This window comes from Podarcis raffonei, chromosome 2, assembly GCF_027172205.1.
Source record: "Podarcis raffonei isolate rPodRaf1 chromosome 2, rPodRaf1.pri, whole genome shotgun sequence".
NCBI classification, from domain to species: domain Eukaryota; kingdom Metazoa; phylum Chordata; class Lepidosauria; order Squamata; family Lacertidae; genus Podarcis; species Podarcis raffonei.
Window position 1 is genome coordinate 126,738,981 of NC_070603.1, and position 24,434 is coordinate 126,763,414.

General features: G+C 49.7%; 3 protein-coding genes and 1 long non-coding RNA gene across 5 annotated transcripts in view; 2 read left to right on the top strand and 2 right to left on the bottom strand.

The window, feature by feature from the left end:
* Positions 1–24,434, top strand: part of LOC128409540 (zinc finger protein 883-like) — a 346,762-nt gene that overhangs the window by 232,789 nt on the left and 89,539 nt on the right. The window lies entirely within an intron of this gene.
* The window catches only part of LOC128409528 (zinc finger protein 883-like), a 451,816-nt gene that overhangs the window by 111,702 nt on the left and 315,680 nt on the right, over positions 1–24,434 (top strand). The gene's annotated exons all lie outside the window — the stretch shown is intronic.
* Positions 1–24,434, bottom strand: part of LOC128409573 (uncharacterized) — a 145,734-nt gene that overhangs the window by 24,149 nt on the left and 97,151 nt on the right. The window lies entirely within an intron of this gene.
* Positions 9–19,305, bottom strand: WDR46 (WD repeat domain 46). Of its 2 annotated transcripts, XM_053380085.1 has the most exons (17): positions 18,973–19,305; positions 17,156–17,260; positions 16,514–16,663; positions 15,502–15,582; positions 15,281–15,393; positions 13,189–13,276; positions 13,021–13,082; positions 12,083–12,187; positions 10,444–10,594; positions 7,951–8,086; positions 7,630–7,729; positions 4,125–4,278; positions 2,857–3,004; positions 2,180–2,274; positions 1,875–1,970; positions 713–826; positions 9–250 (listed from the first exon to the last, which is right to left on the bottom strand). In XM_053380085.1, exons 1-17 carry the CDS (start codon positions 19,288–19,290, stop codon positions 137–139), a joined length of 2,130 nt encoding a protein of 709 aa, XP_053236060.1. In that variant the 5' UTR covers positions 19,291–19,305; the 3' UTR covers positions 9–136. The 2 variants fall into 2 exon arrangements, with proteins under 2 accessions (XP_053236060.1, XP_053236061.1); XM_053380086.1 differs by lacking the exon at positions 17,156–17,260 and having other exon boundaries at positions 11–250.

The window sequence follows — 24,434 nt, forward strand, 5'->3', positions numbered from 1 at the left end:
CACGCAGCCCCCATCTCTTCCTCGCAGAGGGAACGCCAGCAGGTCCTGCCGCTGGGCGGGGGGCCGAGAGAGTTCCTTCCACCCCAGGGGGGGGGCTGCTTCTTCTTTTCTAGCCAGATGGCCCCCTGCCCCGTTTCTACTTCTGGAAGCGGTCCAAGGCCGACCTCTGACCTTGGGGGGCTTTGGGGGCCTGCGGACATGGTCGCTGCTGTCCCTTTTGGCGCTGTGAGATGCTCTTCCGAATGGCCGCCTGTGCAGAAAGGAGAAGGGGGGGGGAGACGGGGTCACGGGCGAAGGAGGCAGAGGGGATGTTGGAATCTCCGTTTGACTGAGCTGATAAGGCTAATCTTTGGAATCGCCTCCCGACGATTAATTGACGACCTGATCCTTTGATAAGGCCTCAGGCACGTTGTCCCAGCAGAGCATCAAAACAGCACGCAGAAGGATGAGATAGTATGAGCTACATTGCTATGCTTTATTTTCTAGCTACGCAGAGAGCAAAGAAATATACATTCTCTCCCTGTGAGAGCAGAGAGCAACTGAACAAAGGAACAAGGAAACAGGAAACCACTAACGTCACATCCCGTCTCCTTTCCCATAAGACTGGAAGGTCTCTGGAATGTAAACAGAGTCCTGTGACTCCCAGCAGCTGCTCAGTCAGAAACAGAAACAGAAAGGGAACCAGAGGGGATTCTGGGAGAAATGCACTTACGCGCTGCTCCTCCGCCGCCACCTTTTTCCGACGCCGGAGTCTCCCCACGGCCGAGTCGCGGCCCTTCGTCCGCTTCCGGGGGCAGAACTTGACCTTGGCTTGGGGGTCGTAGCCCTGAAGAAAGTCGGAAATACAGTGGTACCTCGGTTCTCAAACTTAATTCCATCCCGGAAGTCCGTTCCAAAACCCTTCCAAAACCAAAGCGTTTCAAAACCAAGGCCCGCTTTCCAGCAGAAAGGTATGCAAAACAGATTAATCTGTCCCAGACTTTTAAAAACATCCCCCAAAAAAAGCAATTCAACATGAATTTTACTAACTAACCAGGCCATTGATCCATAAAATGAAAGCAATAAACGATGTACTTCAGCCACACAATCGATCAATCAGTAGCTGAACTGGGTTCCACAAAGTCACAAAAACGAGCCACAAAAATTCAAAATAAATAGCAAAAACAGACACACTTCAATGTAACACTCAAATCAGAGCACGTTCGACTTCTAGAAAAAGTTCACAAATAGGAACACTGACTTCCAGGTTCACAATGTTTGAGTACCAAGGCATTTGGAAACCAAGGTACCACTGCATCCGTTATTAAACGGAGATGTTCAGGAACCGAGATACCACTGTTCTGTAAAATGCACCTACCGTAGATTCTGGCGTATAAGACAACTTTTTAACCCCGGAAAACAGTTTAAAAAGTCGGGGGTCATCTTATATGCCGGGTATGGCTGCAGTGGGCGGCGGGCTCCGCTCCGTGCTGGGAGCCGACTGCCGCTGCCCAGCAAAGCTGCCGAAGTGTATAAGACGTCCCCCCAAATTGGCAGCTGCAAATTTCGGGGGGGGGGGTCGTCTTATACACCCAGTCACCTAATGAGCCAGAATCTACGGTATTTAAACATAAAAATAGGTTTAGTATTTTACCCCACTAGTATCCCGTTTTGCGGCTGGTCACATCGTATTTCATGATTTACGTGTGTAGTCCCATAACAAACACACACACAAACACACATACATATATATGTGTATAATTTTCTGAAAAGGGGTCTCAAAGCCGCCACATTTTTGGCAAGTCTCTCCCCCCATTACCAGCCTGTCCCCCCCATCAGGCTACCCAAGGACAGACCCCCCCACCCAAAATCCCCCCTCGCCCCGGAAGACCCACCAGTCTTTCAACCCGCTCCTTCTGCCGCTGCTCCAGAGAGACCCTGTCCACGGTGCCCAGCTGGCCGGGATCCAGCGAGATCAGCTCGTGCGGGATCTGTTGGAGGGAGGGAACGAGAGTGAGATGAAGTGAGGGCCCTTCTCCGCTTCACCTGCGGAACTCCCTGCCACAGGGGGCGGAGCTAGCGGCTGCAAAACGGTTGGGGAAACGGAGCCTCCAAGTTCAGGGGCAGCCTATCTGAGTCGCGGCAGGGAGAGAAGGCGGCCGGCCTCTGCGAGGACAGGGCCCCGATCCTCCTTGGGTACCTTCTCCAAGAGAGCCTTGACCTCCCACTCCTGGCGCTGCTTCCGGCTGCGGAAAGGGTTGCTCTCCAGGGCATCAAAGTTGGGCTCCCCGGCTCCTGCGGCGTGAGAAAAGAAGGGGTGAGTCAGGAGGAAAAGCCGAGGGGGGGGAGACTCAAGACCCCCTCTAAGGCAGTGGGGGAGACCCAGCCCATCTGCTCCACCCTTCCCCTTGGGCTAATCACAGACACACTGCAAGGGGGTTGGGCTGGATGACCCCCAGGGTCCCCCCGCTAGGATATAGTTCCGTTCCACCTTAAAAAGGAACAGGCATGACTGTTGTGTGTCACATGCCTGTTTACTTCCAGCTCAGTCTGCTGGGAACTTCCGTTGTGTGTTGCTTCTGCTATGTCGCAGTTTGCTGGACACGAAGGGAAGCAGACATGTTTTTTCCTTTGCTCCTGAACTATGCTGAATAAATGCTGTAAATGTGCTTGCACATGGCTCAGCCCGCCATGTGCGAAGATTTATTCACTCTGCTGACAGAGCGTCTCTAAAAGTATCTGAGGCTCATGTCGCTGCTTGATGCTGTTGCTAGGGAGACCGGTGACTGCCCGGCTGCCAGCCGGTGGCTGGGGGCCTGCCTGATGCCCCCGTCTCCCCGGCAGTATCCCAACACCCCCGTCCCCCCACCCCCTTACCTGGCACCAGGAGGCTGGCAAAGCCTTCTCCGTGGCCCACGCCCAGCACGTCCTCAAAGGGGCAGAAGCGCAGGGCGTGAGCTGGGCGCGGAAGGGAGTGGCACAGGTAAGGCTTTGTGGGCGGGCAGGAGACAATGTCCTTGTACACCTGGGAAGGGAGAGAAAAACAGATTTTGGGGGGCTGCCGACTCCTGGGCTCTGTGGGGATAGCGCGACGCCCCTGCGAAGAACGGCGGCAGCTTTCCAGTCGGGGTGAGAGGCGATGTGATAGAAACTTGTACAATTACACCAGGCAAGGGGAAAAGTGGAGAGATCAATTCCCCCCCATTCTGGCGCAGCACTCGAACTCGTGCCCGTCTCAGGAAGCTGAATGTCAGGAGATTCAGGACAGGTTAAACTGCGCAGTTAAACTGTGGAACTCCCTCCCACTAGAGTCAGAGAGAGAGAAACACCAACTTGGATGGTTTTGATTGGACAGATCCGTGCAGAAGCCGGTTGATGGCTGCTGGCCAGGGTAGTCGTGATCGAATCCTGATTTGGGGGGCATCTGGCTGGCCACTGTGGGCCTGATCCAGCAGGCTGTGACTTCTGAGATTCTGGCTTTACCTCCATCTGATCCAAAAAAAGCCCTTTTTCAAAGCAATTTGCAAAAAGTGCAAAACTCAGCTGATTCACAGCATAGAAGGGGACACCGGAGGGTCATCCAGCCCACCCCGCTCAGGGCAGGATCCTACAACTTGCTGCAGCCCTGACGATCACTTAGGATACCTGGATGACGATGACGATTTATTAAACTTGTATGCTGCCCTATACCTGTGAGTCTCAAGGCGGTTACAACATAAAATCACAAAATACAAACACAAAATACACCACAAAAACCCACAATACTCCCCCTTAAAAAACATAATTGCTTCTGCACACTACTGCCTTGCCAAGCGGATTCTGGTTGTGCTAAGGAACACAAAAATAAATCAGGCCCGTCTTGTCTGAATAGGAGTCAAATACCCCCAGGGACCGAGGAATCAAGGTAGACTGTTATCGACCTGGAGGCTCCATAAGGACCTAGGAAGAGCCTGCCAGGTTATGCTCCAAAGCGACACGCCGCCTCCGCCTTGCCTGAATTAGAACCCGGTGCCGGATGTGGGGCTGACATTCAACAGGGAAAGTGAAAAGATTCAATAAGCCCCTCAGGCTTTAGGATTTGAGGGAGACGGAGCCGCGAAGCCCACCCAGGAAATGTGGGGAGTCCCCCGCCTGCCCCCAGTTACCTGGATGACCTCCTGGCATGCGGCCCCCAGGAGCCCCCGCTGGCTGAAATCTAGCTGCCCGGCGCCGGTGGGCAGCAGGAGGGAGTGGAGGCGGCGGTAGGTGCGCAGGTCGTAGATGTGCAGCTTCCGGTCCAGCCCAGAGGTGGCCATGTAGCTGCAGGGAGAGGAAGCAGAGAGTTGTGGGTCAGGAAGGGACCCCTGGGGTCATCTAGTCCAGCCCCCCTAAAATACAGGGGTTGGCAGAGCTGTCGTTCTCATAGGCGCTAGGTGGCACCTGTTCTGCACTGGAAAGAAGATCAATAAAAGAGACAACAGGACAACTAAATAGTCAAGGCTGGGGAAATGTAGGAAGTCGTGGAAGGGAAAGTGAAGTTGCTGAAAGGTGCATATAGTAGTCTGCTAGAATGGGAAACAAAAGATGAAGAGGTGAAATCAGTCATGATTAAATGGGCACAATATATAGGTCATTGGGGAAGATTGTGGAAAACTGATTTAAAATTTACAGACTGCTCTTTGCTGAAAGAAAACTACAGTCATACCTCGGGTTGAACGTGCTTCGGAATGAGCGCATTCGAGTTGCGCTCCGTGGCAACCCGGAAGTAACGCAGCATGTTACTTCCAGATTTCGCCGCTTGCGCATGCGCAGACGCTCAAAATGACGTCGCGTGCATGCGCGGAAGCGTCGAAAAGTGACGCATGCATGCGCAGACCTGCCGTCGCTGGTTACGTTTGCTTCTAGATGCAAACGGGGCTCCGGAATGGATCCTGTTCGCATCTAGAGGTACCACTGTACATGAAAATGATGTGTGGATGGTATATAACAGCAGTGAGGAAGAATGTATAAAACCGGCTCTAATATATGTTGGAAATGTAAGGAAAAAGAAGGGACTTTTTACCACATGTGGTGGTATTGTAGTAAAATTAAAAAATTCTGGGAAATTCTGGGAAAAATTCTGGGAAAATTCTTAAGTAAAAAGAAGGGACTTTTTACCACATGTGGTGGTATTGTAGTAAAATTAAAAAATTCTGGGAAATGATATACAACGAGTTGAAGAAAATGTTCCAATTAACATTTGTAAAAAAGCCAGAAGCATTTCTGTTAGGGATTGTAGGGAAAGACCTGCCAAGGAAAATGAAGAACATATTTATGTCTGTGGCAACGGCGGCAAGAGTCTTAATAGCACAAGGATGGAAGAATGAAGAAACCCCGACAAAAGAACAGTGGCAAGAGAAATTGATAGACTGAGCAGAACTGGCAAAATAGACGCACAAACTACGTGACAAGGACAACTGTGACTTTAAAGAAGAATGGGAACCTTCTACAAAGTACTTAAAGAAACAACAAAATGAGTTGGACTGCTTGGCAGGTTTTGAATAAACATACACAAATTTATTATTTTTAACATAGTTAGATAAATTAAGGATCTTTACAATTTTATAATATGCAGAGAATAACATGTGCTGAAAAACCAGAGAGAGGAGCTGAGGGAAGTCTGGGAGGGGGGTGGGGGGGTGGCTTTTTCTTTCTTGGGGAGGGGAAAATGGGGGGGGGGGATGAGGATGGTGTGTTTTTGATAAATTGTTATGTTGAAATTTCTAATAAAAAATATTCCAAAAAAAAAAAAAAAAGGCTGGGGGGAAATGTGGGAGAAACATACGTTGAAAACCTCTATAAGAATAAAAGAAAATTATTAGCAAAGGGAGATAACAGAAATTGCTGGGTTAAAGCTGACCGAAAGTCCAGAGGTAGCATTATTATCAATTTACGAGGGGGCGGAAGGTTCACAGGCTAGGAAGGACTTGCTTGTAAAATTATTGACAGCTGCACGAATTATTATAGCCAGGAAGTGGAAGGGGCAAGCAGAATATAAAATGGAAGCATGGTATAAAGAGGTGTGGGGTATAGCTAATAATGACAGATTAACATGTGCCATTAAGGTAAGACGGGGAATACAGACACATATATATATATTCATATATATATATGAGAATGGGGGAAAGCACTGTCTGAGTGGCCAGAGAAGGGGCTTCTTTGTCCTGGGGTGTGCCCCCCTCTTTAAAAATCTTGTAGGGAGCAAGCAACTCCCTTGAACAGCCCCACTGGGTACCCATTTGTTCCGGATGCTACAATGACTTAGGGCCAGGCTGTCTGAAAAACCGTATTCCCTCTTATAAGGCTGCCCAGGTTTTGAGATCTTCGGGGGGGGGGCTTTTCTTGGTCCCACCACCCTCCCAGGAAGAATTGGGCAGGACAGGGCCTTCTTGGTGGTGGCTCCTCCCAAGCCTGGGACCCCAGACTGGCTCCTGCCTTGTTGTTCTTCTGCTGGCAGCTGAAGGCTGTTTTATTCCCACACTTAAGGGGAATAAAGGGGTCAAACCATCGCAAGAGGTGCTGAAATTCTGGGAGGTTGGATAGCTACAACGGAATGGTCTCCGAGGTGGGGTGCACATTTTTATTCTTCTTTATTTATGACTTAAAAAAGGGGTGGGGAATAGAAATAAATCCTTTCGGCGTGCCACCACTGACACTTGGGAACTCCCTGCCTCTTGAATCCGGCCCCCGCAAGCAGCGTTCTCGCACAGCCCAGCCTGCCTCAACTTTGCTGTGTGTTTCGGCCCGTTTTCGATTTCTCCTTCGGCTGCCGACGATTTTTTTTGCTATCGCGATTTATTGCATTTGCACACACCTCCCGTCATTTACTATTTGCTGTTATCGTTGAATTTGCACTCGCAGGGCAGTTCGCAAAACACAGCAATGCCGAACGAAGTAGAACCGAGCCAAAGCCGTAACCCCGATCCCGCTGAGAGATTTCAAAGGACACTGTTATGACAAGACCCCCCTTGTGGCCTGGCTGATGTGGTCCGGAGGAAAGCAGAGCGAGACGTTGGCAGCAGGAGTTGGCAGAAGAAGACCAACCAACCGCCTTCGGGATCCCGCTCTGGAATTGTGTCGGGTTTTCTCCCGAGCCTTTCCTTCTCCCAAAGAGGTCCCACAACACAGTGGAGGTTTAAGATCAGAGTTGTCCTAGAAGGAACATTTCACCATATGTGGTGGTGATGTAAGAAAGTAAAAAACTTCTGGGAAATCATATATAATGAGATGAAAAAGATGTTGAAATATACATTTTTTAAAAAAACGAGAAGCATTTTTTACTTGGTATTACAGGTGAGGATATTAATAGGCAAGATGTTAAATTGCTTTTATATGCAACAACTTTAAAAAGCCCTTGTCACCCCATCCTTGGGGTTCAAAATTCCTCTTTGAACCTGTTGCGCAATCAACTTTGGTCTACAGCTATTTGCTCCGGTTGGGGGCTGGGCTCCTTCCTTTATTCCGTAGGGACTGAGCAGCCTCGCACCTAGATTCTTATGTAACACAGGATTGTGGCCGCTGTCACACGCCGACGGTTTCTGGCAGCCAAGGGGAGACGGAAGGTGCAGAAACCGCCCCAGACAGAGAGAGCAGGACTCGCATTTTGCAAATGAAAATAATCATTTCACTCACGTGCCAGAGCCGTTGACCGCCAACGCCCTCACGGCCCCCTGGTGGCAGAGCATCCGAACGAGGGGCTCCTTGACGTTGGGGCTCCAGAGGGTCACTGTGCCTATATTTTGGGGGGGGAAAAGATCAAACCGGGAAGGGAGGGAGGGCTACTCCTGCCTGCCATCGGCTCCCTCCCTTTCTGTCAGTGGCTAAACACCAGCTACAACCGCCCCCCCACCTCCCTCCTGCCCCACAAGTCCTGCTCGCAGGAGCCCAGAATGGCCAGCTTGGAAGGGACCCCCAGAGGCCATGCAGCCCAACCCACCGCAGTGGGAGTCTCACCGTTGCTGTGTCCCAGGTGGACGATGGCGTTGGAGGGGTTCTGCGCCATGACCCCCAGCCGGCCCCCCTTGGTGCAGATGGTGGCCACCTCCGTCCCCACAGAGATATCCAGGTACTGCAGGAAGCCCGTCTCGCTCTGGGAGGGGGGCCACACAAAAACAGAGGAGAGAGCTTTGTAATAAACAGACCCTCGCATCCAAGGGGGGGGGTCTCTTTTCTGTTGGCAAAGGCACCCACCCACCCAGGAGAGACCAGGTGCTAGATCAAGTCGGGTGGGAGGCCAGTTCTTATTTAGGAGAGGGTCCTGACCTCCCCCCCCCCCAAGACTGGCCAGCCCGACCCACAGCCGCAACCTAACCCACAAAAGGAGGGTTAGGCGGAACAATCCTCGCCTTGCCCCGGACACTGCGCCATGGAGACAGCTTTGCTAACTCTGCAAAACTGTCTGTCCGGCCACCGTGGAGGCCCTCTCAGCCGGGGTCCCGTACACGCCTCTCCGCACTGCGGGAGAAGATTTATTCTTGGCCCGGGGAAAATCATGGTGCCGGGGCATCTAGACTGCTTGCACCTGGATAAGTTGCGAGTGCAAGATGGCTGGGTGATTCCACCTGGCCCAAATCTCCATGCTAACTGCCACTGGCATCCGGCCAGGATGGGATTGTCCCGGCTAACAGAAGAGGAGCCAGGCCGGCAGTAATCTCTGCTGCATGAAATCTCTGCTGGTTGGTGCTGGGCTGCGCTTGGAGCTAAGTTTGAACCTGCAACCAGGATCTGGACGTTGCTGTGTGTTTTGCTGTGCGAGCCAGGGGGCAAGTCTCTATTTAAAGGAGTAGCCCTGTCAGGGCTCTAGCAGGAGATTGTGTAAATACCTGTAACTGTTTATGCTCAAACCTGTCAGTAAAATTAATAATAATAATAATAATAATAATAATAATAATAATAGTATTTATGCCCCGCTCATCTGGGAGACCCAGCCACTCTTGGCAGCTCCCAACAGAATATTAGAAGCACAATAAAACATCAAACATTAAAAACTTCCCTAAATGGGGATGCCTTCTAAAAGTCGGATAGTTGTTTATTTCCTTGACATCTGATGGGAGGGCGCCACCACCGAGAAGGCCCTGCAACCTCACTTCTCGCAGGGAGGGGACCGCCAGAAGGCCCTCGGAGCTGGACCTCAGCCGCTGGCTGAAGTCCGCCGCCTGTTTTTCTCTCAAGTTGTTCCCACACCTAGCTAAAGATGCTTGCCACATATTTAATCCCTGGGTGGTGACTCCCGCAAGCTGAGAATGGATTACTTGCAGGCGTGGGTTTTGCCCAGACATGTATATCTGAGATTCATTTATACGAAACACAGGAGGTTCAGTACGCAGGAATTAAGAGCACCACCTATGTATTAGATGAGTTGATAGACGGCTGTCCTTGTCAGCTCTTCCAATGATATTTGTGGGAAGCTGTTCAGTGGCCGGGGCAACCCTGTCAGATGGGCAGGGTACAAATATAATAACAATCAGAATACTACTACTACTACTACTACTACTTTTCCTTTTTCACATTTTATTTGTGTTTTCCGTTGGTCAATTAAACTACAGTGGAACCTCGGAAGCCGAATGCCTTTGAACTCGAAACTTTCGGCTCCTTAGTGACTGAAACCGCCCTGTGGAACACCCTCCCATTAGATGTCAAAGTAATAAACAACTATATGACATTTAAAGGTCATCTGAAGGCAGCCCTGTTTAGGGAAGTTTTTAATGACTGATGTTTTAATGCATTTTTAATCTTTTGTTGGAAGCCGCCCAGAGTGGCTGGGGAAATCCAGCCAGATGGGCGGGGTATAAATAACATGTTGCTGCTGCTGTTAACCCGGAAGTAATTGCTCCAGTTTTGTTTTTTTTTAGTTTTTTAAAATGTATTTCTATTAAAGATTTTCTTGATTTACAAAGGTATGTGCAATGTCTCTTGTATTTTTTTCCACGTAACACTTTTCCCCCCTTCAAATTGGTTTCACTTGTTGAGACATTAGGAAGAACAGGGGGGAAATTGTTGCAGTTTTTGAACAATTTTCAGAAGCCAAACATCCGGCGTGGCTTCTGATTGGCTGCAGGACGCTCCTGCAGCCAATCAGAAGCCGTGCTTTACAAGTTGAACGGACATCCGGAACCGATTGTGTTTGACTTCCAAGGTACGACTGTTCTCTCAAAAGGAGGGAAAGGGGAATCCACAGGTTGTAAGACCCTGTGCAGATGCATAGAATAACAGCTTCGTAGAGGCAGAAGGGAGACCCAAGGGTCATCTAGCCCAACCCGCCCCCCAAGGCAGGAATCGCAGGGAAAGCGTCCCTGGCAGATGGTCCCCACCCCTAACCTCTGCTGAACAGCTTCTACTGCTGAACGGTTCTTGCTCTCAGAGGTCCAGAGAGAGGGGATTGTTGGAGGTCAGGAGAGAAAGATAACTGCCCCCCCCCATCGGGCAGCCCCAGTGGGCCTTCCTCACCGCTGTGGCCAGGAGGAAGTGGTAGGGCAGGAACTGCATCCGCTGGACCCCGTGGAAGCGCTTGAGGCAGTTGAGCTCCACCCCCTGGTTGTCGTAGACGTAGAGCCACTTCCGCTGGGCCACGGCAAACATGGTCTCCGTGTGCAGCCACCTGGGGAGAAAGGCGGCCTCAGGGGGGAGAACAGAAGGGCGGAGTCAGGAGGGGCACCTCGGGGTCATCTAGCCCAACCCCCAGCAACGGAGGCGTCGCAGCTCAGAAGCGGAAAGAACCAGGGGCAGGTACAAAGGCAGCCTGGTTACGGGCAGGAGCTACGAGCCAGTGAGAAGCGGTAAGGCTGCCCTGAATTAAGTTGTGAACTGCCCTGCAATCTATGGATGGAGGGCAGAATGCAATTGTAATGAACCACAATACAGTGGTACCTCTGGTTGCGAACGGGATCCGTTCCGGAGGCCAGTTCGCAACCCGAAAAAAACACAACACACGCCTGTGCATGCTCATGTGCAGGTCGCGATTCGCCGCTTCTGCGCATGCCCGTGACATTATTCTGCGCATGCGGCGAAGCCCAGAAGTAACCCTTTCTGGTACTTCCGGGTCGCCGCGGGACGCAACCTGAAAACGCACAACCTGAAGCAAACATAACATGAGGTACGACTGTACTAATCATAGTCATAAAGAAATTTCATGAGAGGGGCAGCTTCCCTAAGCAGACTATGCATTCACAGTCATACCTTGGAAGTTTAACAGAATCCGTTCCAGAAGTCCGTCCGACTTGCAAAACGTTCGGAAACCAAGGGGCGGTTTCTGATTGGCTGCAGGAAGCTCGTGCAGCCAATCGGAAGCCGCGTCGGACGTTTGGGTTCCTAAAGAACATTCGAAAACAGGAACACTGACTTCCGGGTTTCAATCGTTCGGGAGCCAATTTGTTCGGGAGTTGGGGCGTTCGAGTTCCAAGGTAGGACTCTTGAGATTTCATCTCTGAGCTGGGGGGAGGCAGCGACAACCTCACCGGGAAGATGGGAGCCCTTGCCCTGCAATGTGGAGACAGGAGTGCCAGGAACACCTGGCAAGGCTGTCGCAGGTATTTGCCAACGGCAGAACGTTTGAACCGTGGAGGAAGTGGCTTGGGAGGCGAGACGAGAGGAATGGGGTGGGAGGACAGAAAAGGAACTGCTCTGAGATCTACGGATAAAGGGCAGTATATAAATCTAATTAATTGATAAAGGTAAAGGGACCCCTGACTGTTAGGTCCAGTCATGGCTGACTTTGGGGTTGCAGCGCTCGCTTTATTGGCCGAGGGAGCCGGTGTACAGCTTCCAGGTCATGTGGCCAGCAGGACTAAGCCGCTTCTGGCGAACCAGAGCAGCACACGGAAACGCTTCCTGCTGGAGCAGTACCTATTTATCTACTTGCACTTTGATGTGCTTTCGAACTGCTAGGTTGGCAGGAGTAGGGACTGAGCAACGGGAGCTCACCCCGTTGCGGGGATTCGAACTGCCGACCTTCCAATCAGCAAGTCCTAGGCTCTGTGGTTTAACCCACAGCGCCACCCGCGTCCCAATTGATTGATAATAGATGTGCAATTCCTGCTCGCCCCCCAAAAAATTCAACACGGCACCCCCACGCGTTTTTGCCACTCACGCCACGTCTGCGATGGACTCCATGACGTTGATCTCGCACATCAAGGCCTTTGTGTGCCAGTCGAGGGCCGCCACGTGGCCCCTTCGGCCCCCCAGGAGGAGATGCCTGCGAAGGAGGAAGAGGAGGATTCCCCAAGGCAGGAATCTCAGTTCAATCATACAAGGCAGAAGGCCACCCAAGGAAGGAGAGCCCACCGCCTCCCGAGGGAGACCTGTAGGGGTGCAAATATCCAGAGTGGGGGGGTCAGGTGGGATTGCTATGAGGAATTATGAAAAATGAAGCATTGTGTCCACGATGAACGCATTGCGCTGACTGGGTTTGATTCATGGACAATCGTTTCTGATCGAATCCCCCAGGCCTCTCCACCTCGGCCATTTGCTTTCTCTACACCTGACAGGCACGTATCAGCATTCTGAAACACAGGCCAGTTGCTTCCTCAGGCATCCTCAGCACATAAAGATAGTAGGTTACTTTGATGTAGTTTAATCTTTAGATAGATCTTAAAGGCCAGGAAGAGAGTTCACAAGGAGCCGGTAAATACTGCCATCCTGTCTCTCCCGTTTATGACCTCCGGGGTTTTGCTGAATGCATTCCTCCTTTTATTCCTATTTTATTTACTCTGAACTACTATGCATGCTCAAGTAGGAAATAGTATCTTTGTAGTTAAAAGAATTTCTTCTGATCAAACTTTGTCCTACGTAGGGGTTTTGAAATGCTCAGAGGAAATCTGATTGGTTCTTACGAACACTGTATAAAGGGTTCTTTTGTGAATAAAACGACCTGGGCCGAGGGGTGGAGAGGATTATTATTATTGGCACTCCTCCCAGAGTCTTGCTGGTCGAGCCTCGTGTGTATTTTATTAATCAGAGTCCAATCCTTCCTTTGCTTTGGGAATGCTACAAGATCGTTCCACCGCCAAACAGCTCTTGCTCACTCACCTGCCGTTGCGCGTGTAGTCCACCCGGTACGGGCCAAACTGGTTCAGCCGCAGCTCAAAATGCTGGTGAGAGGAAAGCAGGCCGGGGTCAGGCCCTGGGAGGGGATCCCCACATTGAGGAAGGGGGTCCCCTTCCTCAAGACCCCCACATTGTCCCCTCCCCGCCTACCTTTGCACCGGCGGCCAGGTCTACGGCCTCTGCGATGTCGGCCTGGGCGATGGTGCAGGTGTCTTCCCCCTCATCTCCTTCCAGGAACCTGGCGGGGCAGAGGGAGAAAGTGAGGCAGAGTTGCACCCCCGGAGGCAACAGCCTACTATGGTCAGAGGCCGCGACGATGCCGGACCCCTCAGGAAACGAAGGTTAATTAGGCAAGGGATATTGAAACACGTGAATGGGAGAGACCGTGGAAGGAGGACTTAAAACTTGCGGCATGTTATAAACTAAAAGAGAACTTTATTCGGAGGGGGGAAATGAGGATGATGTATTTTTGACAAATTGTTAATTGTTGAAATTCCTAATATAAAATATATTTTTTTTAAAAAAAAAGGAGAGAGGGGTGGGTGAATCTAGCCATTTCAGTTTCACTGCGTTTCTCGTTTTTCAAATCCTTAAGTTAAGCCCCACAGATTTCCACATCAGTGCGTTATTATTAATTAAATTTTCTGTTTTATAATTTAGAATACTTATTTAAACATCCTTAAAATACCAATGACTTCCTTCTTCTCTTTCCATGGTTCATTTTGCGTTCCATAAAGCCCTGCATATTTTACAAAAACTAAGCCACTCAGTATTCCATTATTACATCCATCAAAACTTATTTACACTGTTGAATTTATCTTTATGCTGCCAACATTTTCAAGTGTACACAATTTCCCCCCATATATTCAATAAACATTTTTCAATCTTCTCAAAAAGAGAGAGAGAGAGAGAGAGAGAGAGAACACACTATACTCAAAGTGTTGGTGCTGACCTTTCAAGCCCTAAATGGCCTCGGTCCAGTATATCTGAAGGAGCGTCTCCACCCCCATCGTTCTGCCCGGACACTGAGATACAGCGCCGAGGGCCTTCTGGCGGTTCCCTCATTGCGAGAAGCAAAGCTACAGGGAACCAGGCAGAGGGCCTTCTCGGTGGTGGCGCCCACCCTGTGGAACGCCCTCCCATCAGATGTCAAAGAGATAAACAACTATCTGACTTTTAGAAGACATCTGAAGGCAGCCCTGTTTAGGGAAGTTTTTAATGTTTTACTGTATTGTGTTTTTAATATCCTGTTGGAAGCCGCCCAGAGTGGCTGGGGAAACCCAGCCAGATGGGCATGGTATACATTAATAATAATAATAGTAACAACAACAACAACAACAACAACAACAACTACTACTACTACTACTATATGAAAAAGATGTATAGGTGGCATTTAACGTCTAACAAACCAGCAAAGATGTACAAGTCAGAATAAGATACAGGTTGGAAATGGGTACCTTTCATCATATGTGGTGGAAGTGTAATGTAGCCAAAGCCTTCAGGGAAATGATTTATAATTAACTGAAAAAAATGTTGAATAAATCTTCTAATTTAAAAACAAACAAACCCAGAAGCTTTTCTTTTTGGAGTAACTGGTCCAGAGGTACCCAAAGATCAGAAAATCTTATTCCTATACACAACAACTGCAGCCCGGACAATTTGTGATCAGAAACAGGAGGAAGATGCAGTACCAACAAAGAAACTGATGGAATGTGTAGAAATGACTAGTTTAACAGGAAGGATAAGAGATCAGGAAGGAAAAACTTTTTTAAAAAGGAACGGGGGGGAAATTGTGGAATATTTGAAAAATTACTGTAAGCAACTTAAAGACGTTAGCAGGATTGGAATTAATTGAGCAGTTTATGTATACCCAGAAGGGAAAATTAGGAAAGAGAAGGATTAATTAGAATAAGAAGCAAAAAAGGAAAATGAAACGAGCCTTGGAAGGGGGGTGGGAAGGGAAGTCGGATATGTTTTAAATATGTTTTAAATTCTGCAATTTATATAAAAGTTGTAAAATCTTGTTTTTTTTAAGGATTTTTTTTAAGTAAATGAAGATTTCTTGGCACCATTTGCCTGCACTGAACCAAACATAGCCATCAACGTTTCCCTTTTTTAAAAGGGAAATTCCCTTATTCCGAATAGGATTCCTCGCAAGAAAAGGGAAAAGCTGACAGCTACGGAACCAAGGCTCACCCACCGCCCAACAGCCTCTTAAATGCAGGTGCAGAAACTACATTACCCAGCATCCTCCAGGAGAAGCATCTCCATCCGGGCCGCCTGCTTGGCTGCTGCCTGGGCCTTCTCCTCCTGCCTGGCCAGCTGGCGCTTAAGGCGCTTGTTGGACACCGTCCCCTGTGGGACATGGGAAAGGGGGGGGTCAAAGATGATGGTGGCCCGCAGCTTCCCCCCCACGCCTAGGGAGAACATCTCCGCCCCCCCAGGAAGGCCAAAGCGCCTCACCAGTTGGCCCCCGGCTCCTCGCTGGAACTTGCGCACTTGCTCACGGCTGACGGAGGCCGGGCCAGGAAACGGGTCCACCTTCTGGAAGAAATCACAGAATCACAGCGTCAGAAGGGGCTCCCCAGGGGCCATCTAGTCCAACCCCCTGCAAGGCAGGGATTGCAACAAATGCGAAAGAGCGAACCAGGCAGACGTGGAATTGGGGGCAGGTTGTATCTCCCCCCAAAAAGATTCAGCCCCTTCCCCAGACTTCCTAAATTCGAAGGGACCCACTGAAGGCCATCTAGCCGCCCCCTCCTGCAATGCAGACCTACGTCCCTTCATACCCCTGATATTCTCATGTATCATATTGTTGAAAAGAATATGATATATGAAAATGATATGTTAAAAAACTAATTACATATCATTTTCAACAATAAGTAAACATACTTTTATATCTTATATAGTTGTTGTTGTTTTTATTTCCATCAATCACATCTGAAAATTTTCCAATGAGAGATCACACTAGACAAGATTTTCAAAAAACATGGTTGGAATGCAGAGAATACATCACAAAACAGTGCCCTAAAATACATACCCGGACATGTTTCGATTAATGTCTGCAGGAGACTTTGTGGATATTTAAGTTATAATGAGAAAAATCTAAATAATCATTCATAAAGGAAACAGCTTATAAGAAGTAAATAAGGAGGCCAGATACAGGATAAAGGAAGTGTTTTGTTTGGTTGTTTGTACTGTTGTATGTTATGCTTATTGTATTTCTGTACTGGGGGGCATTATGTTATGTTGTAAATAAAATTTCCAATAAAAATTTAAAAATGAACCGAAAATTTTCCAATCTGTTCACTTAATTTACATTTCTTACTTTCACTATTGCATTTAAATCTCACAACTAATATCTCTATTCTTTCTCTACTTTGCAATGTTTCATATATTACACCTGTGAAATTAGCGAAAAAGGAATAAGACAAATAATAAATGTTGGAAATGCAAAGAAAAAGGAGGACCGTACCCCTGACATGGTCTTCTTCCTGCCAGGACCCATCGCCTTCCTTGGGGAGGCCTCATCCTGCCGCGCCTTCTTGGCCCCCCGAGCGCCACTCTGTTCTGGGTCGGCTTGGGGGGCTTCGCCCTCCCAATATCTCCTGACGACCTTCTTCTTCTTTGGGGCGGCGGAGAGAAAGAGGGATTATCTGGGGTCAGACCATCAAGGAAACTAGCAAGAGGCCAAGTAAAACCGCAGAGCTAGCCTGACGGAACCGACAACGTTGCAAAGGAATCCTAAATGCATTGAAAGCACACGCCAGTTGGAAAAATCTATATTACCAAAGCTGTATTCGACGGATGAAAGGACATGGTGTTTGACATGATTGAGAATCGTGGACTCAGCGACGGAGAATTATAAAGCGTCAAAATCGAGAGGTGGAAAACATGGAAACGACGAGGAGAGTCAGAACTGAGATGTGGAGATATGCTTCAGAGATCCAGACCGTGGGGAGCTCCAAAAAATTAATAATTATAATTTGAACTATAATTTGGATTTTTTTATTTTAGTTTTTTTATTTTAATTGGAGTATTACGATTGGATATATTAATTGGAGGTTTTTTATTGGAAAATCAATAAAAAAGATTAAAAAATAAAGCACATGCTCACCCCCCACCAGACCCCTGGGAACTCTAGTTTTAGGGTGCTGGGAACTGCAGAATTGTTGTTCATGCATTCAATCTGCATACTGCCCTTCATCCGAAGACCGCGGGGCTGATCAGAGCATAGAAATACGAGACAAAAGGCGCAAAATGCATATATGAAGGACATGAAGAAAGCAAAACAATCAACGCCCCCCCCCCGCTTCCAAAACACACACACATTTAAAAGGACATAGGACAAACTGGCTAGAGAGGATAAACTACGAGTCCCAGAATCCATTTCGTGAGGCGGAGGAGAGGATGGATGCCTTCTGGGGGGGGGCAGCCAAAATCAATAGATGGGGTCGATTTGAAGAGGGCCTGGAGCAGAGAAAAGCACCCAGGTCCCAGTCCTGGAGACGGGCCAGAAGGGGCTCCCCAAAGGCCATCCAGCCCCACCTCTTTTTTAAAAAAATATTCATTTTTCTTTTTCATTCATTACATACATCTCAATTTCTTAACATTCACTATATATTCCTCCCTCCCCTCCAGTGCTTCCCCCAACTTCTGCTTCTGGCTTGTCACTCTTTTCACCCACTTTGACTTTCTCTGTTTCTGCAAATATAATATAAATGGTCCCCATTCTTTTTCAAAGTCGCTCTTGTCTTCTCCCCTTAATCTATCTGTCATTTCTGCCCTTCTCTTGACTCTCAGTTTAAATGGGATTTCTTTAAAGATGTCAACTTTCTGTCTCTCCACCACTTTCTGTCCCTCAACTTTAGCAGGAATGACCTGCTAAAGCACCGAACGATCCCAGAACTGGAAGGGAACCCCAAAGGCCATCCAGTCGACCCCCCTCTGCAGCCCTTCTTCAATGTAGGCTTCAGAGATCTCAGGGACGTGGAGGTACATCCTGTCTAATTTTCTTTTTCCCTTTCTGCATCTCTCTGTTTTTGGTTGAGCAAAGAAATGACTGAGCTTGGAGATGGAGCGGATTCCACAACTGAGCCAAATTAAATCCATCCCTGGAAAGAGCCAGGCTTATTGAATCTCTGGATCCCATAAATAAGTTAGATAATACCAGCCAAAAAAGGCAGTAACTCCCTTCCCTTCTTCCTCTTTCACAAGCAGTCATTTGCATTGTTCAGTCATTTCAGGCTCAATTTCTTCCTCAGGCTATTATAATAATTAAGTAATTAATAATACTGCCATGGGTTGTAGGTGGTAGGTGGTGAATTGGAAAGGAAGAAGGAAGGAGACAACAAGAAAAATCCTCACAATGGAGAAACCATATAAATATTAAGAGTGTGGAGAGAACTTTAGTCGGAGCTCCCAGTCCCCTTCCCATCAAGGAAAGCTCTTCATTCAGAAGGAGAGCCTCACTTCACATGAAAGAACTAACGGGGGGAAGAAATTAGTGCTTGAAATGTGAGGAAATCTTCCTTCGCAGCTCCACCCACAATTCCCATGAGATACCTCATCCAGGGGAGTGTTTGGAAAAAGCTTCATGCAGGTCAGAAACCAGATCAGTGCTTGGAATGTGGAAAGAGCTTCATTCAGGTGGTGAATCTAATTTTCCATGAAATATTTCTTTCTGTTTAGAATGTGGAAAAAGCTTCAACTAGGAAACCAGTCTCAATTTCCATTAAATAAAACGCAGCAGGGATAATCAGAGAATCTTAGCAAATGGTATAAGGCATGTGGTCTAACTGGTATTAGGAAACTTCATGAGGCATTAAGGGGAGAGAGAGCGTTGACCCGGAGTAAGGCAGGAATCCAGAGTCGCAGAATGGTCAGGGGCCCCCAAGGGGCATCTGTCCCACCCCAATCCCGCTCCCCCCTCACCTTCTTGGGGTCTCCGGCCTCCTCCCGCCCGGCGGCCCTTCCTTCCTCCATGGCTGCCGCTCTCCTCTCTCTCCCAAACCCACGTGGAAAGCCAGGCTGCCGGCTCCAGACGCCCACTTCCGGGTGCTTCCTCCCACCTCGACCAATCGCCGCGCACAGAGCGCCCAGCTCTCCACCAATCGCCGCGCGAGGGGGGCCGTCCCGGAAATGAAGCCACCGCGGAGGCCTAGGAGGCGCTCTGAGAAAGGGGAGAGGCCATGTTGGGTCAGGGCAGCCGGTTCTCCCATGTTTGGAGCGGGAGGAAGGGCCCGCGGCCATCTTGAATGAGGGCAGTTTGGTGCCTGACTGTTATGTATAGATACATACATAGCTATGTACATATTATATACATAATAGTTTAATATAGATAGGGAATTGATAGACGTAGGTGGTATATAGATATACGGCAGCTGCCGGGTGCCCCCCTTGGTTGGGCCTGTGATGGACAGCAGAGCCAGGCCAGTCAGCGGACTTAGTCCCTCAGAAATTCCCCCAGGGGGCGGGAGCCTCACTCTGATTGGCTGCCAAGCCAACGGGAAGCGGAGCCAGCCCTTTTGGCGGGAAAAGGCAAGGCTCCTTTTCTGAGGGGGGAGCTTGGAGGGGAAGGTGGGGAGGAGAGGAAGAGGAGTCAGGCGGGAGTTCAAGGGGAGAAGCTGGGGGGAGGGAAGGGAGACCCCCAAGAAGGAGGGCTGAGGGGACCCCCTGGGTGTGGGGGGCGGAGGGAGACCCCCAAGAAGGAGGGCTGAGGGGACCCCCTGGGTGTGGGGGGCGGACTGAGAGGGGGAGCGGAGGGAAAGGGCCCCTCGCTCAGGAACCCCCCAAGTCTGACTCTGCCAGGGACACAACTCAGTCCAGGAAGGAGAGGGAAGAAGGGGCAGAAACGGAGTCCAGCATTTGGCCACCATGTCTAGAAAGCAGAACATCGGCCTGAGAAGAGAGGCTGTGCATGGACTTCTGCGTTTAATGCCCTGACAGCCTCCAAGTTGAGGCAAGAAGTTGACTTCTGCCTGAAAGTACCTGAAACTGTTCTTAACCTGAGGTACCACTTTAGCTAATGGGGCCTCCCGCTGCTGCCGCACGATTTCTGTTCTCATCCTGAAGCAAAGTTCTTAACCTGAGGTAATATTTTCGGGTTAGCGGAGTCTGTAACCTGAAGCATATGTAACCCGAGGTACCACTGTATTACTATTCTCCTCCTTGGGCCTCTGAGACAGAGAGGGGCTTTCCCTCCTCGTCTCCCAATGGAGAGGCCTCCTCCGTGGGGCCAACATGGCGAGGAGAGAGGCTGCCCTGTGGAGGCCAAGCCATCATGGCAGGAAGGCGGCTGAGGACCAAAGGTGCCGCCCTCCTTCATCCGGGAGGAGAGATCCTGAGAGCGTGGGACCCCCGAGGCCCACAAGGGAGCCATGGCGTCTCTGGGAGCCGCTGGGGCCTCCAGAAAAAACAAAATGGCGTTCCCGCCTTTTTTGGAGAAACACCATCTCTTGGCCCTGCTGCCTCCATGGGCTCCTCCTGGGCCTCCCTGGCCATTGGGGGAATCCAGCTGCCCCCAAACAATGAGGGGGAAGAGAAGGAAGGAGAAATGAAGGAGAAGCTGGGAGGGGGAGCAGGCAAGAGGGAAACTCAGGTGGGAAACTCCCTCAGGAAACCGGGCGAAGGAGAGGAGGAGGCCCAGGGGAATCTGAAAGGGGATTGGCCAGCTGCCCAATGGAGAGGCTTCTGATTGGTCCAGCCCTGCTCTGGGGTGGGAAATGGGGTCAGATAGTTCTGGGAACCTAGTAGAAACTGGATTTCTGGCGGGAAACATGGAAAGGATGGCAGGTGTCACTCTTCCTTTGAACTGGAGTCCGGAGTCAGCTCTGTCAGATTTCTTTCTGGAATAAGAAACGCCCTCCTTTCCTGCTGGGTCCCAAACAGGGGCAAGTCAAGCTCAAGGCCACCTCCAACCCCCTCTCCACTTTAAAAGCACCATTTTGAGAAGCAGCAACTCTCAAATACGAAGAAATCAGCACCTCCACCTGCTAACATTCCCCCCCCCCCGCTTGGTTTTCAGGGAGGGCTTTTCTTAGCCCCTCATCCCCCCCAATTCAAAATAAGGGGCAGGCTGGCTGGAGACCCTTCCCTCCAACCCCCTTACCATTATTTAATGGCATCCCAGTTATATGTATTCCCCTTGTCCCAAAAGAGCCTCAGCTTCAGGGGTGTCTTCTGAATGAGCTGCCAGGAGAAGGCACCTCAGCCTGACTCTCCAGTGGCAGAAGGTTCCCTAGGACACCCCAGGCTCAACGTGGGTCAAACGCTGAGGAAAACTTCTTGGAGCAACTTTTGGGAAAAGTGGAATACATATAACGGGGATGCCATTAAATAACGGTAAGGGGGTTGGGAAATGGGAGTGCCTGATCACCTCATCTGTCTCCTGAGAAATCTCTATGTGGGACAAGAAGCTACAGTTAGAACTGGATATGGAACAACCGATTGGTTCAAAATTGGGAAAGGAGTACGACAAGGCTGTATATTGTCTCCCTGCTTATTTAACTTATATGCAGAATTCATAATGCGAAAAGCTGGGCTGGATGAATCCCAAGCCGGAATTAAGATTGCCGGAAGAAATATCAACAACCTCAGATATGCAGATGACACAACCTTGATGGCAGAAAGTGAGGAGGAATTAAAGAACCTTTTAATGAGGGTGAAAGAGGAGAGCGCAAAATATGGTCTGAAGCTCAACATCAAAAAAAACGAAGATCATGGCCACTGGTCCCATCACCTCCTGGCAAATAGAAGGGGGAGAAATGGAGGCAGTGAGAGATTTTACTTTCTTGGGCTCCATGATCACTGCAGATGGTGACAGCAAAATAGAGCCCATCATCCCAGGATCTCTGAAATGAACAAATAAATGCACAGAATGGTCCAGATTGAACTCTTCCACGGATAAATGTTTGCCACGTCCAAAATGGAAGGCAAGAGCAGAGCAGGGTCCTCAAAAGAGCCGCAGGGGTTTGGGATCTACGCATTCAGCTGCCCAAGGCACTTGCTAAGACCTAGATCTGGGCTCCTTGGGGCAAATGGGGGCGGGGAGGGCAGGCTCTAAGCGCAGCAGCAGATCTGCCAGCAGGCAGAGGGAAGGGCAGGCTCGGTGCGCTCGGTTTTGCAAGGGTTAAAAGGAGCAGAGCTGGATTCCTAGAGAGGACGGGAAGTGAAGGGGGTGAAGGTCCTCCATCGCTAAATTCCCTCCCTCCCCCATCCCTTCCTGCTTTCTTCTCTCTCCTTTGCAAAGGCCCCTCCTGGAATGCGGTGAGTCCCCTATTTCCTCCCTCTGAGGGTGCAGTGGGGAGAAGGGGGTCCCAGGGGGGCAGGGAGGGGGCATAGGGGTCCCTTCTCAGGTCATGCATGGTGGGGGAGACCCCCAAGTCAGGGAGCAGAGGGTCCTCCCTTGTCCTCTCTGCCAAGCCAGGGAGGGGCCAGTTCGCAGGAAATATGCATCTCTGCTCTTCCTTGGGATCCAGATGCTGTCTTCCTCTTTAGGGAGGGGGCTTGGGGTCAAGGAAAACTGGGCAGGTAAAGAAACCCCCTTCAGATTTAGGGATTATTATGATGTGGAATGGGACGCGGGTGGCGCTGTGGGTTAAACCACAGAGCCTAGGACTTGCCGATCAGAAGGTAGGTGGTTCGAATCCCCGCCATGGGGTGAGCTCCCGTTGCTCGGTCCCAGCTCCTGCCCACCTAGCAGTTCAAAAGCGCGTCTAAGTGCAAGTAGATAAATTGGTACTGTAGCAGGAAACCCCCCCACCCCCATCATTCAGTTTGTACAAACTTCACACACACTCACACACTACATACGCTACGCTTCTGTTATAAATTCATAGAAAATCTACCATGCATCGGATTTGCACTGTTCCACTTTTATTTTACTCCGTGAAGGAAGGACTACAAAATGGGGAAGGTTTGATACAGGCCAGCCATAATCCCTTGAGCATCCCAGCACATCCACAGGAGCCCTGCCCAGTTGCTATGCCAACCCTGATGGTCCTAGACAGAAGACAATCAAGATCACAAAGAACTTCCATATGGGAGTGGATTCAGCATGGACTGGAACAAACGACAATGATGATAATAATAATAATAATAATAATAATAATAATAATAATAATAATAATAATAATAATATATTATTTATACCCCGCCCATCTGGCTGAGTTTCCCCAGCCACTCTGGGCGGCTCCCAATCAGTGTTAAAAACAGTACAGCGTTACATATTAAAAACTTCCCTGAACAGGGCTGCCTTAAGATGTCTTCTGAATGTCAGGTAATTATTTATCTCTTTGACATCTGATGGGAGGGCGTTCCACAGGGCGGGCGCCACTACCGAGAAGGCCCTCTGTCTGGTTCCCTGTAGCCTCACTTCTCGCAATGAGGGAACCACCAGAAGGCCCTCGGCGCTGGATCTCAGTGTCCGGGCTGAACGATGGGGGTGGAGACGCTCCTTCAGGTATACAGGACCGAGGCCATTTAGGGCTTTAAAGGTCAGCACCAACACTTTGAATCGTGCTCGGAAACGTACTGGGAGCCAATGCAGATCTCTCAGAACCGGTGTTATGTGGTCCCGGCGGCCACTCCCAGTCACCAGTCTAGCTGCCGCATTCTGGATTAATTGCAGTTTCCGGGTCACCTTCAAAGGTAGCCCCACGTAGAGCGCGTTGCAGTAGTCCAAGTGTGAGATAACTAGAGCATGCACCACTCTGGCGAGACAGCTCACGGGGAGGTAGGGTCTTAGCCTGCGTACCAGGTGGAGCTGGTAGACAGCTGCCCTGGACACAGAGTTAACCTGCGCCTCCATGGACAGCTGTGAGTCCAAAATGACTCCCAGGCTGCGCACCTGGTCCTTCAGGGGCACAGTTACCCCATTCAAAACCAGGGAATCCCCCACACCAACCTGCTCCCTGTCCCCCAAAAACAGTACTTCTGTCTTGTCAGTATTCAGATCTTCCCTCTGGGGGCAGGAAACTGCGACTACCTTTTGTCTTCTGAAAATGACTCATGAGGAGGGGGGAGAAGGGAACCAGCCAGGTGACAGGACACTCAGGTTACCACCACAACTCCTCCCTCAACCCCTCCTTTCTGTAATGTATGCATGATGTTTCTGGGGGTGGGCTTGACCTAGAGGATGGGAATTTCAAAAGTTTTTATAAGGTCTTGCACACCATTCTTCTGTGTCTTTCCTCTCACCTGCAAGTGAGGGGAACACCCTGTTGCAACAGTTCAATAAAGGCCAAGCCTACAGGCTGCTGTTTTGCTCCAAGTTATCCTGGTTGGTGTCTTTGTTTTTGTCCATGGGTGCCCTTGGATTTTTCCCGTAACAGTACCACTCCAGCGGAAGGTAAATGGCGTTTCCGTGTGCTGCTCTGGTTCGCCAGAAGTGGCTT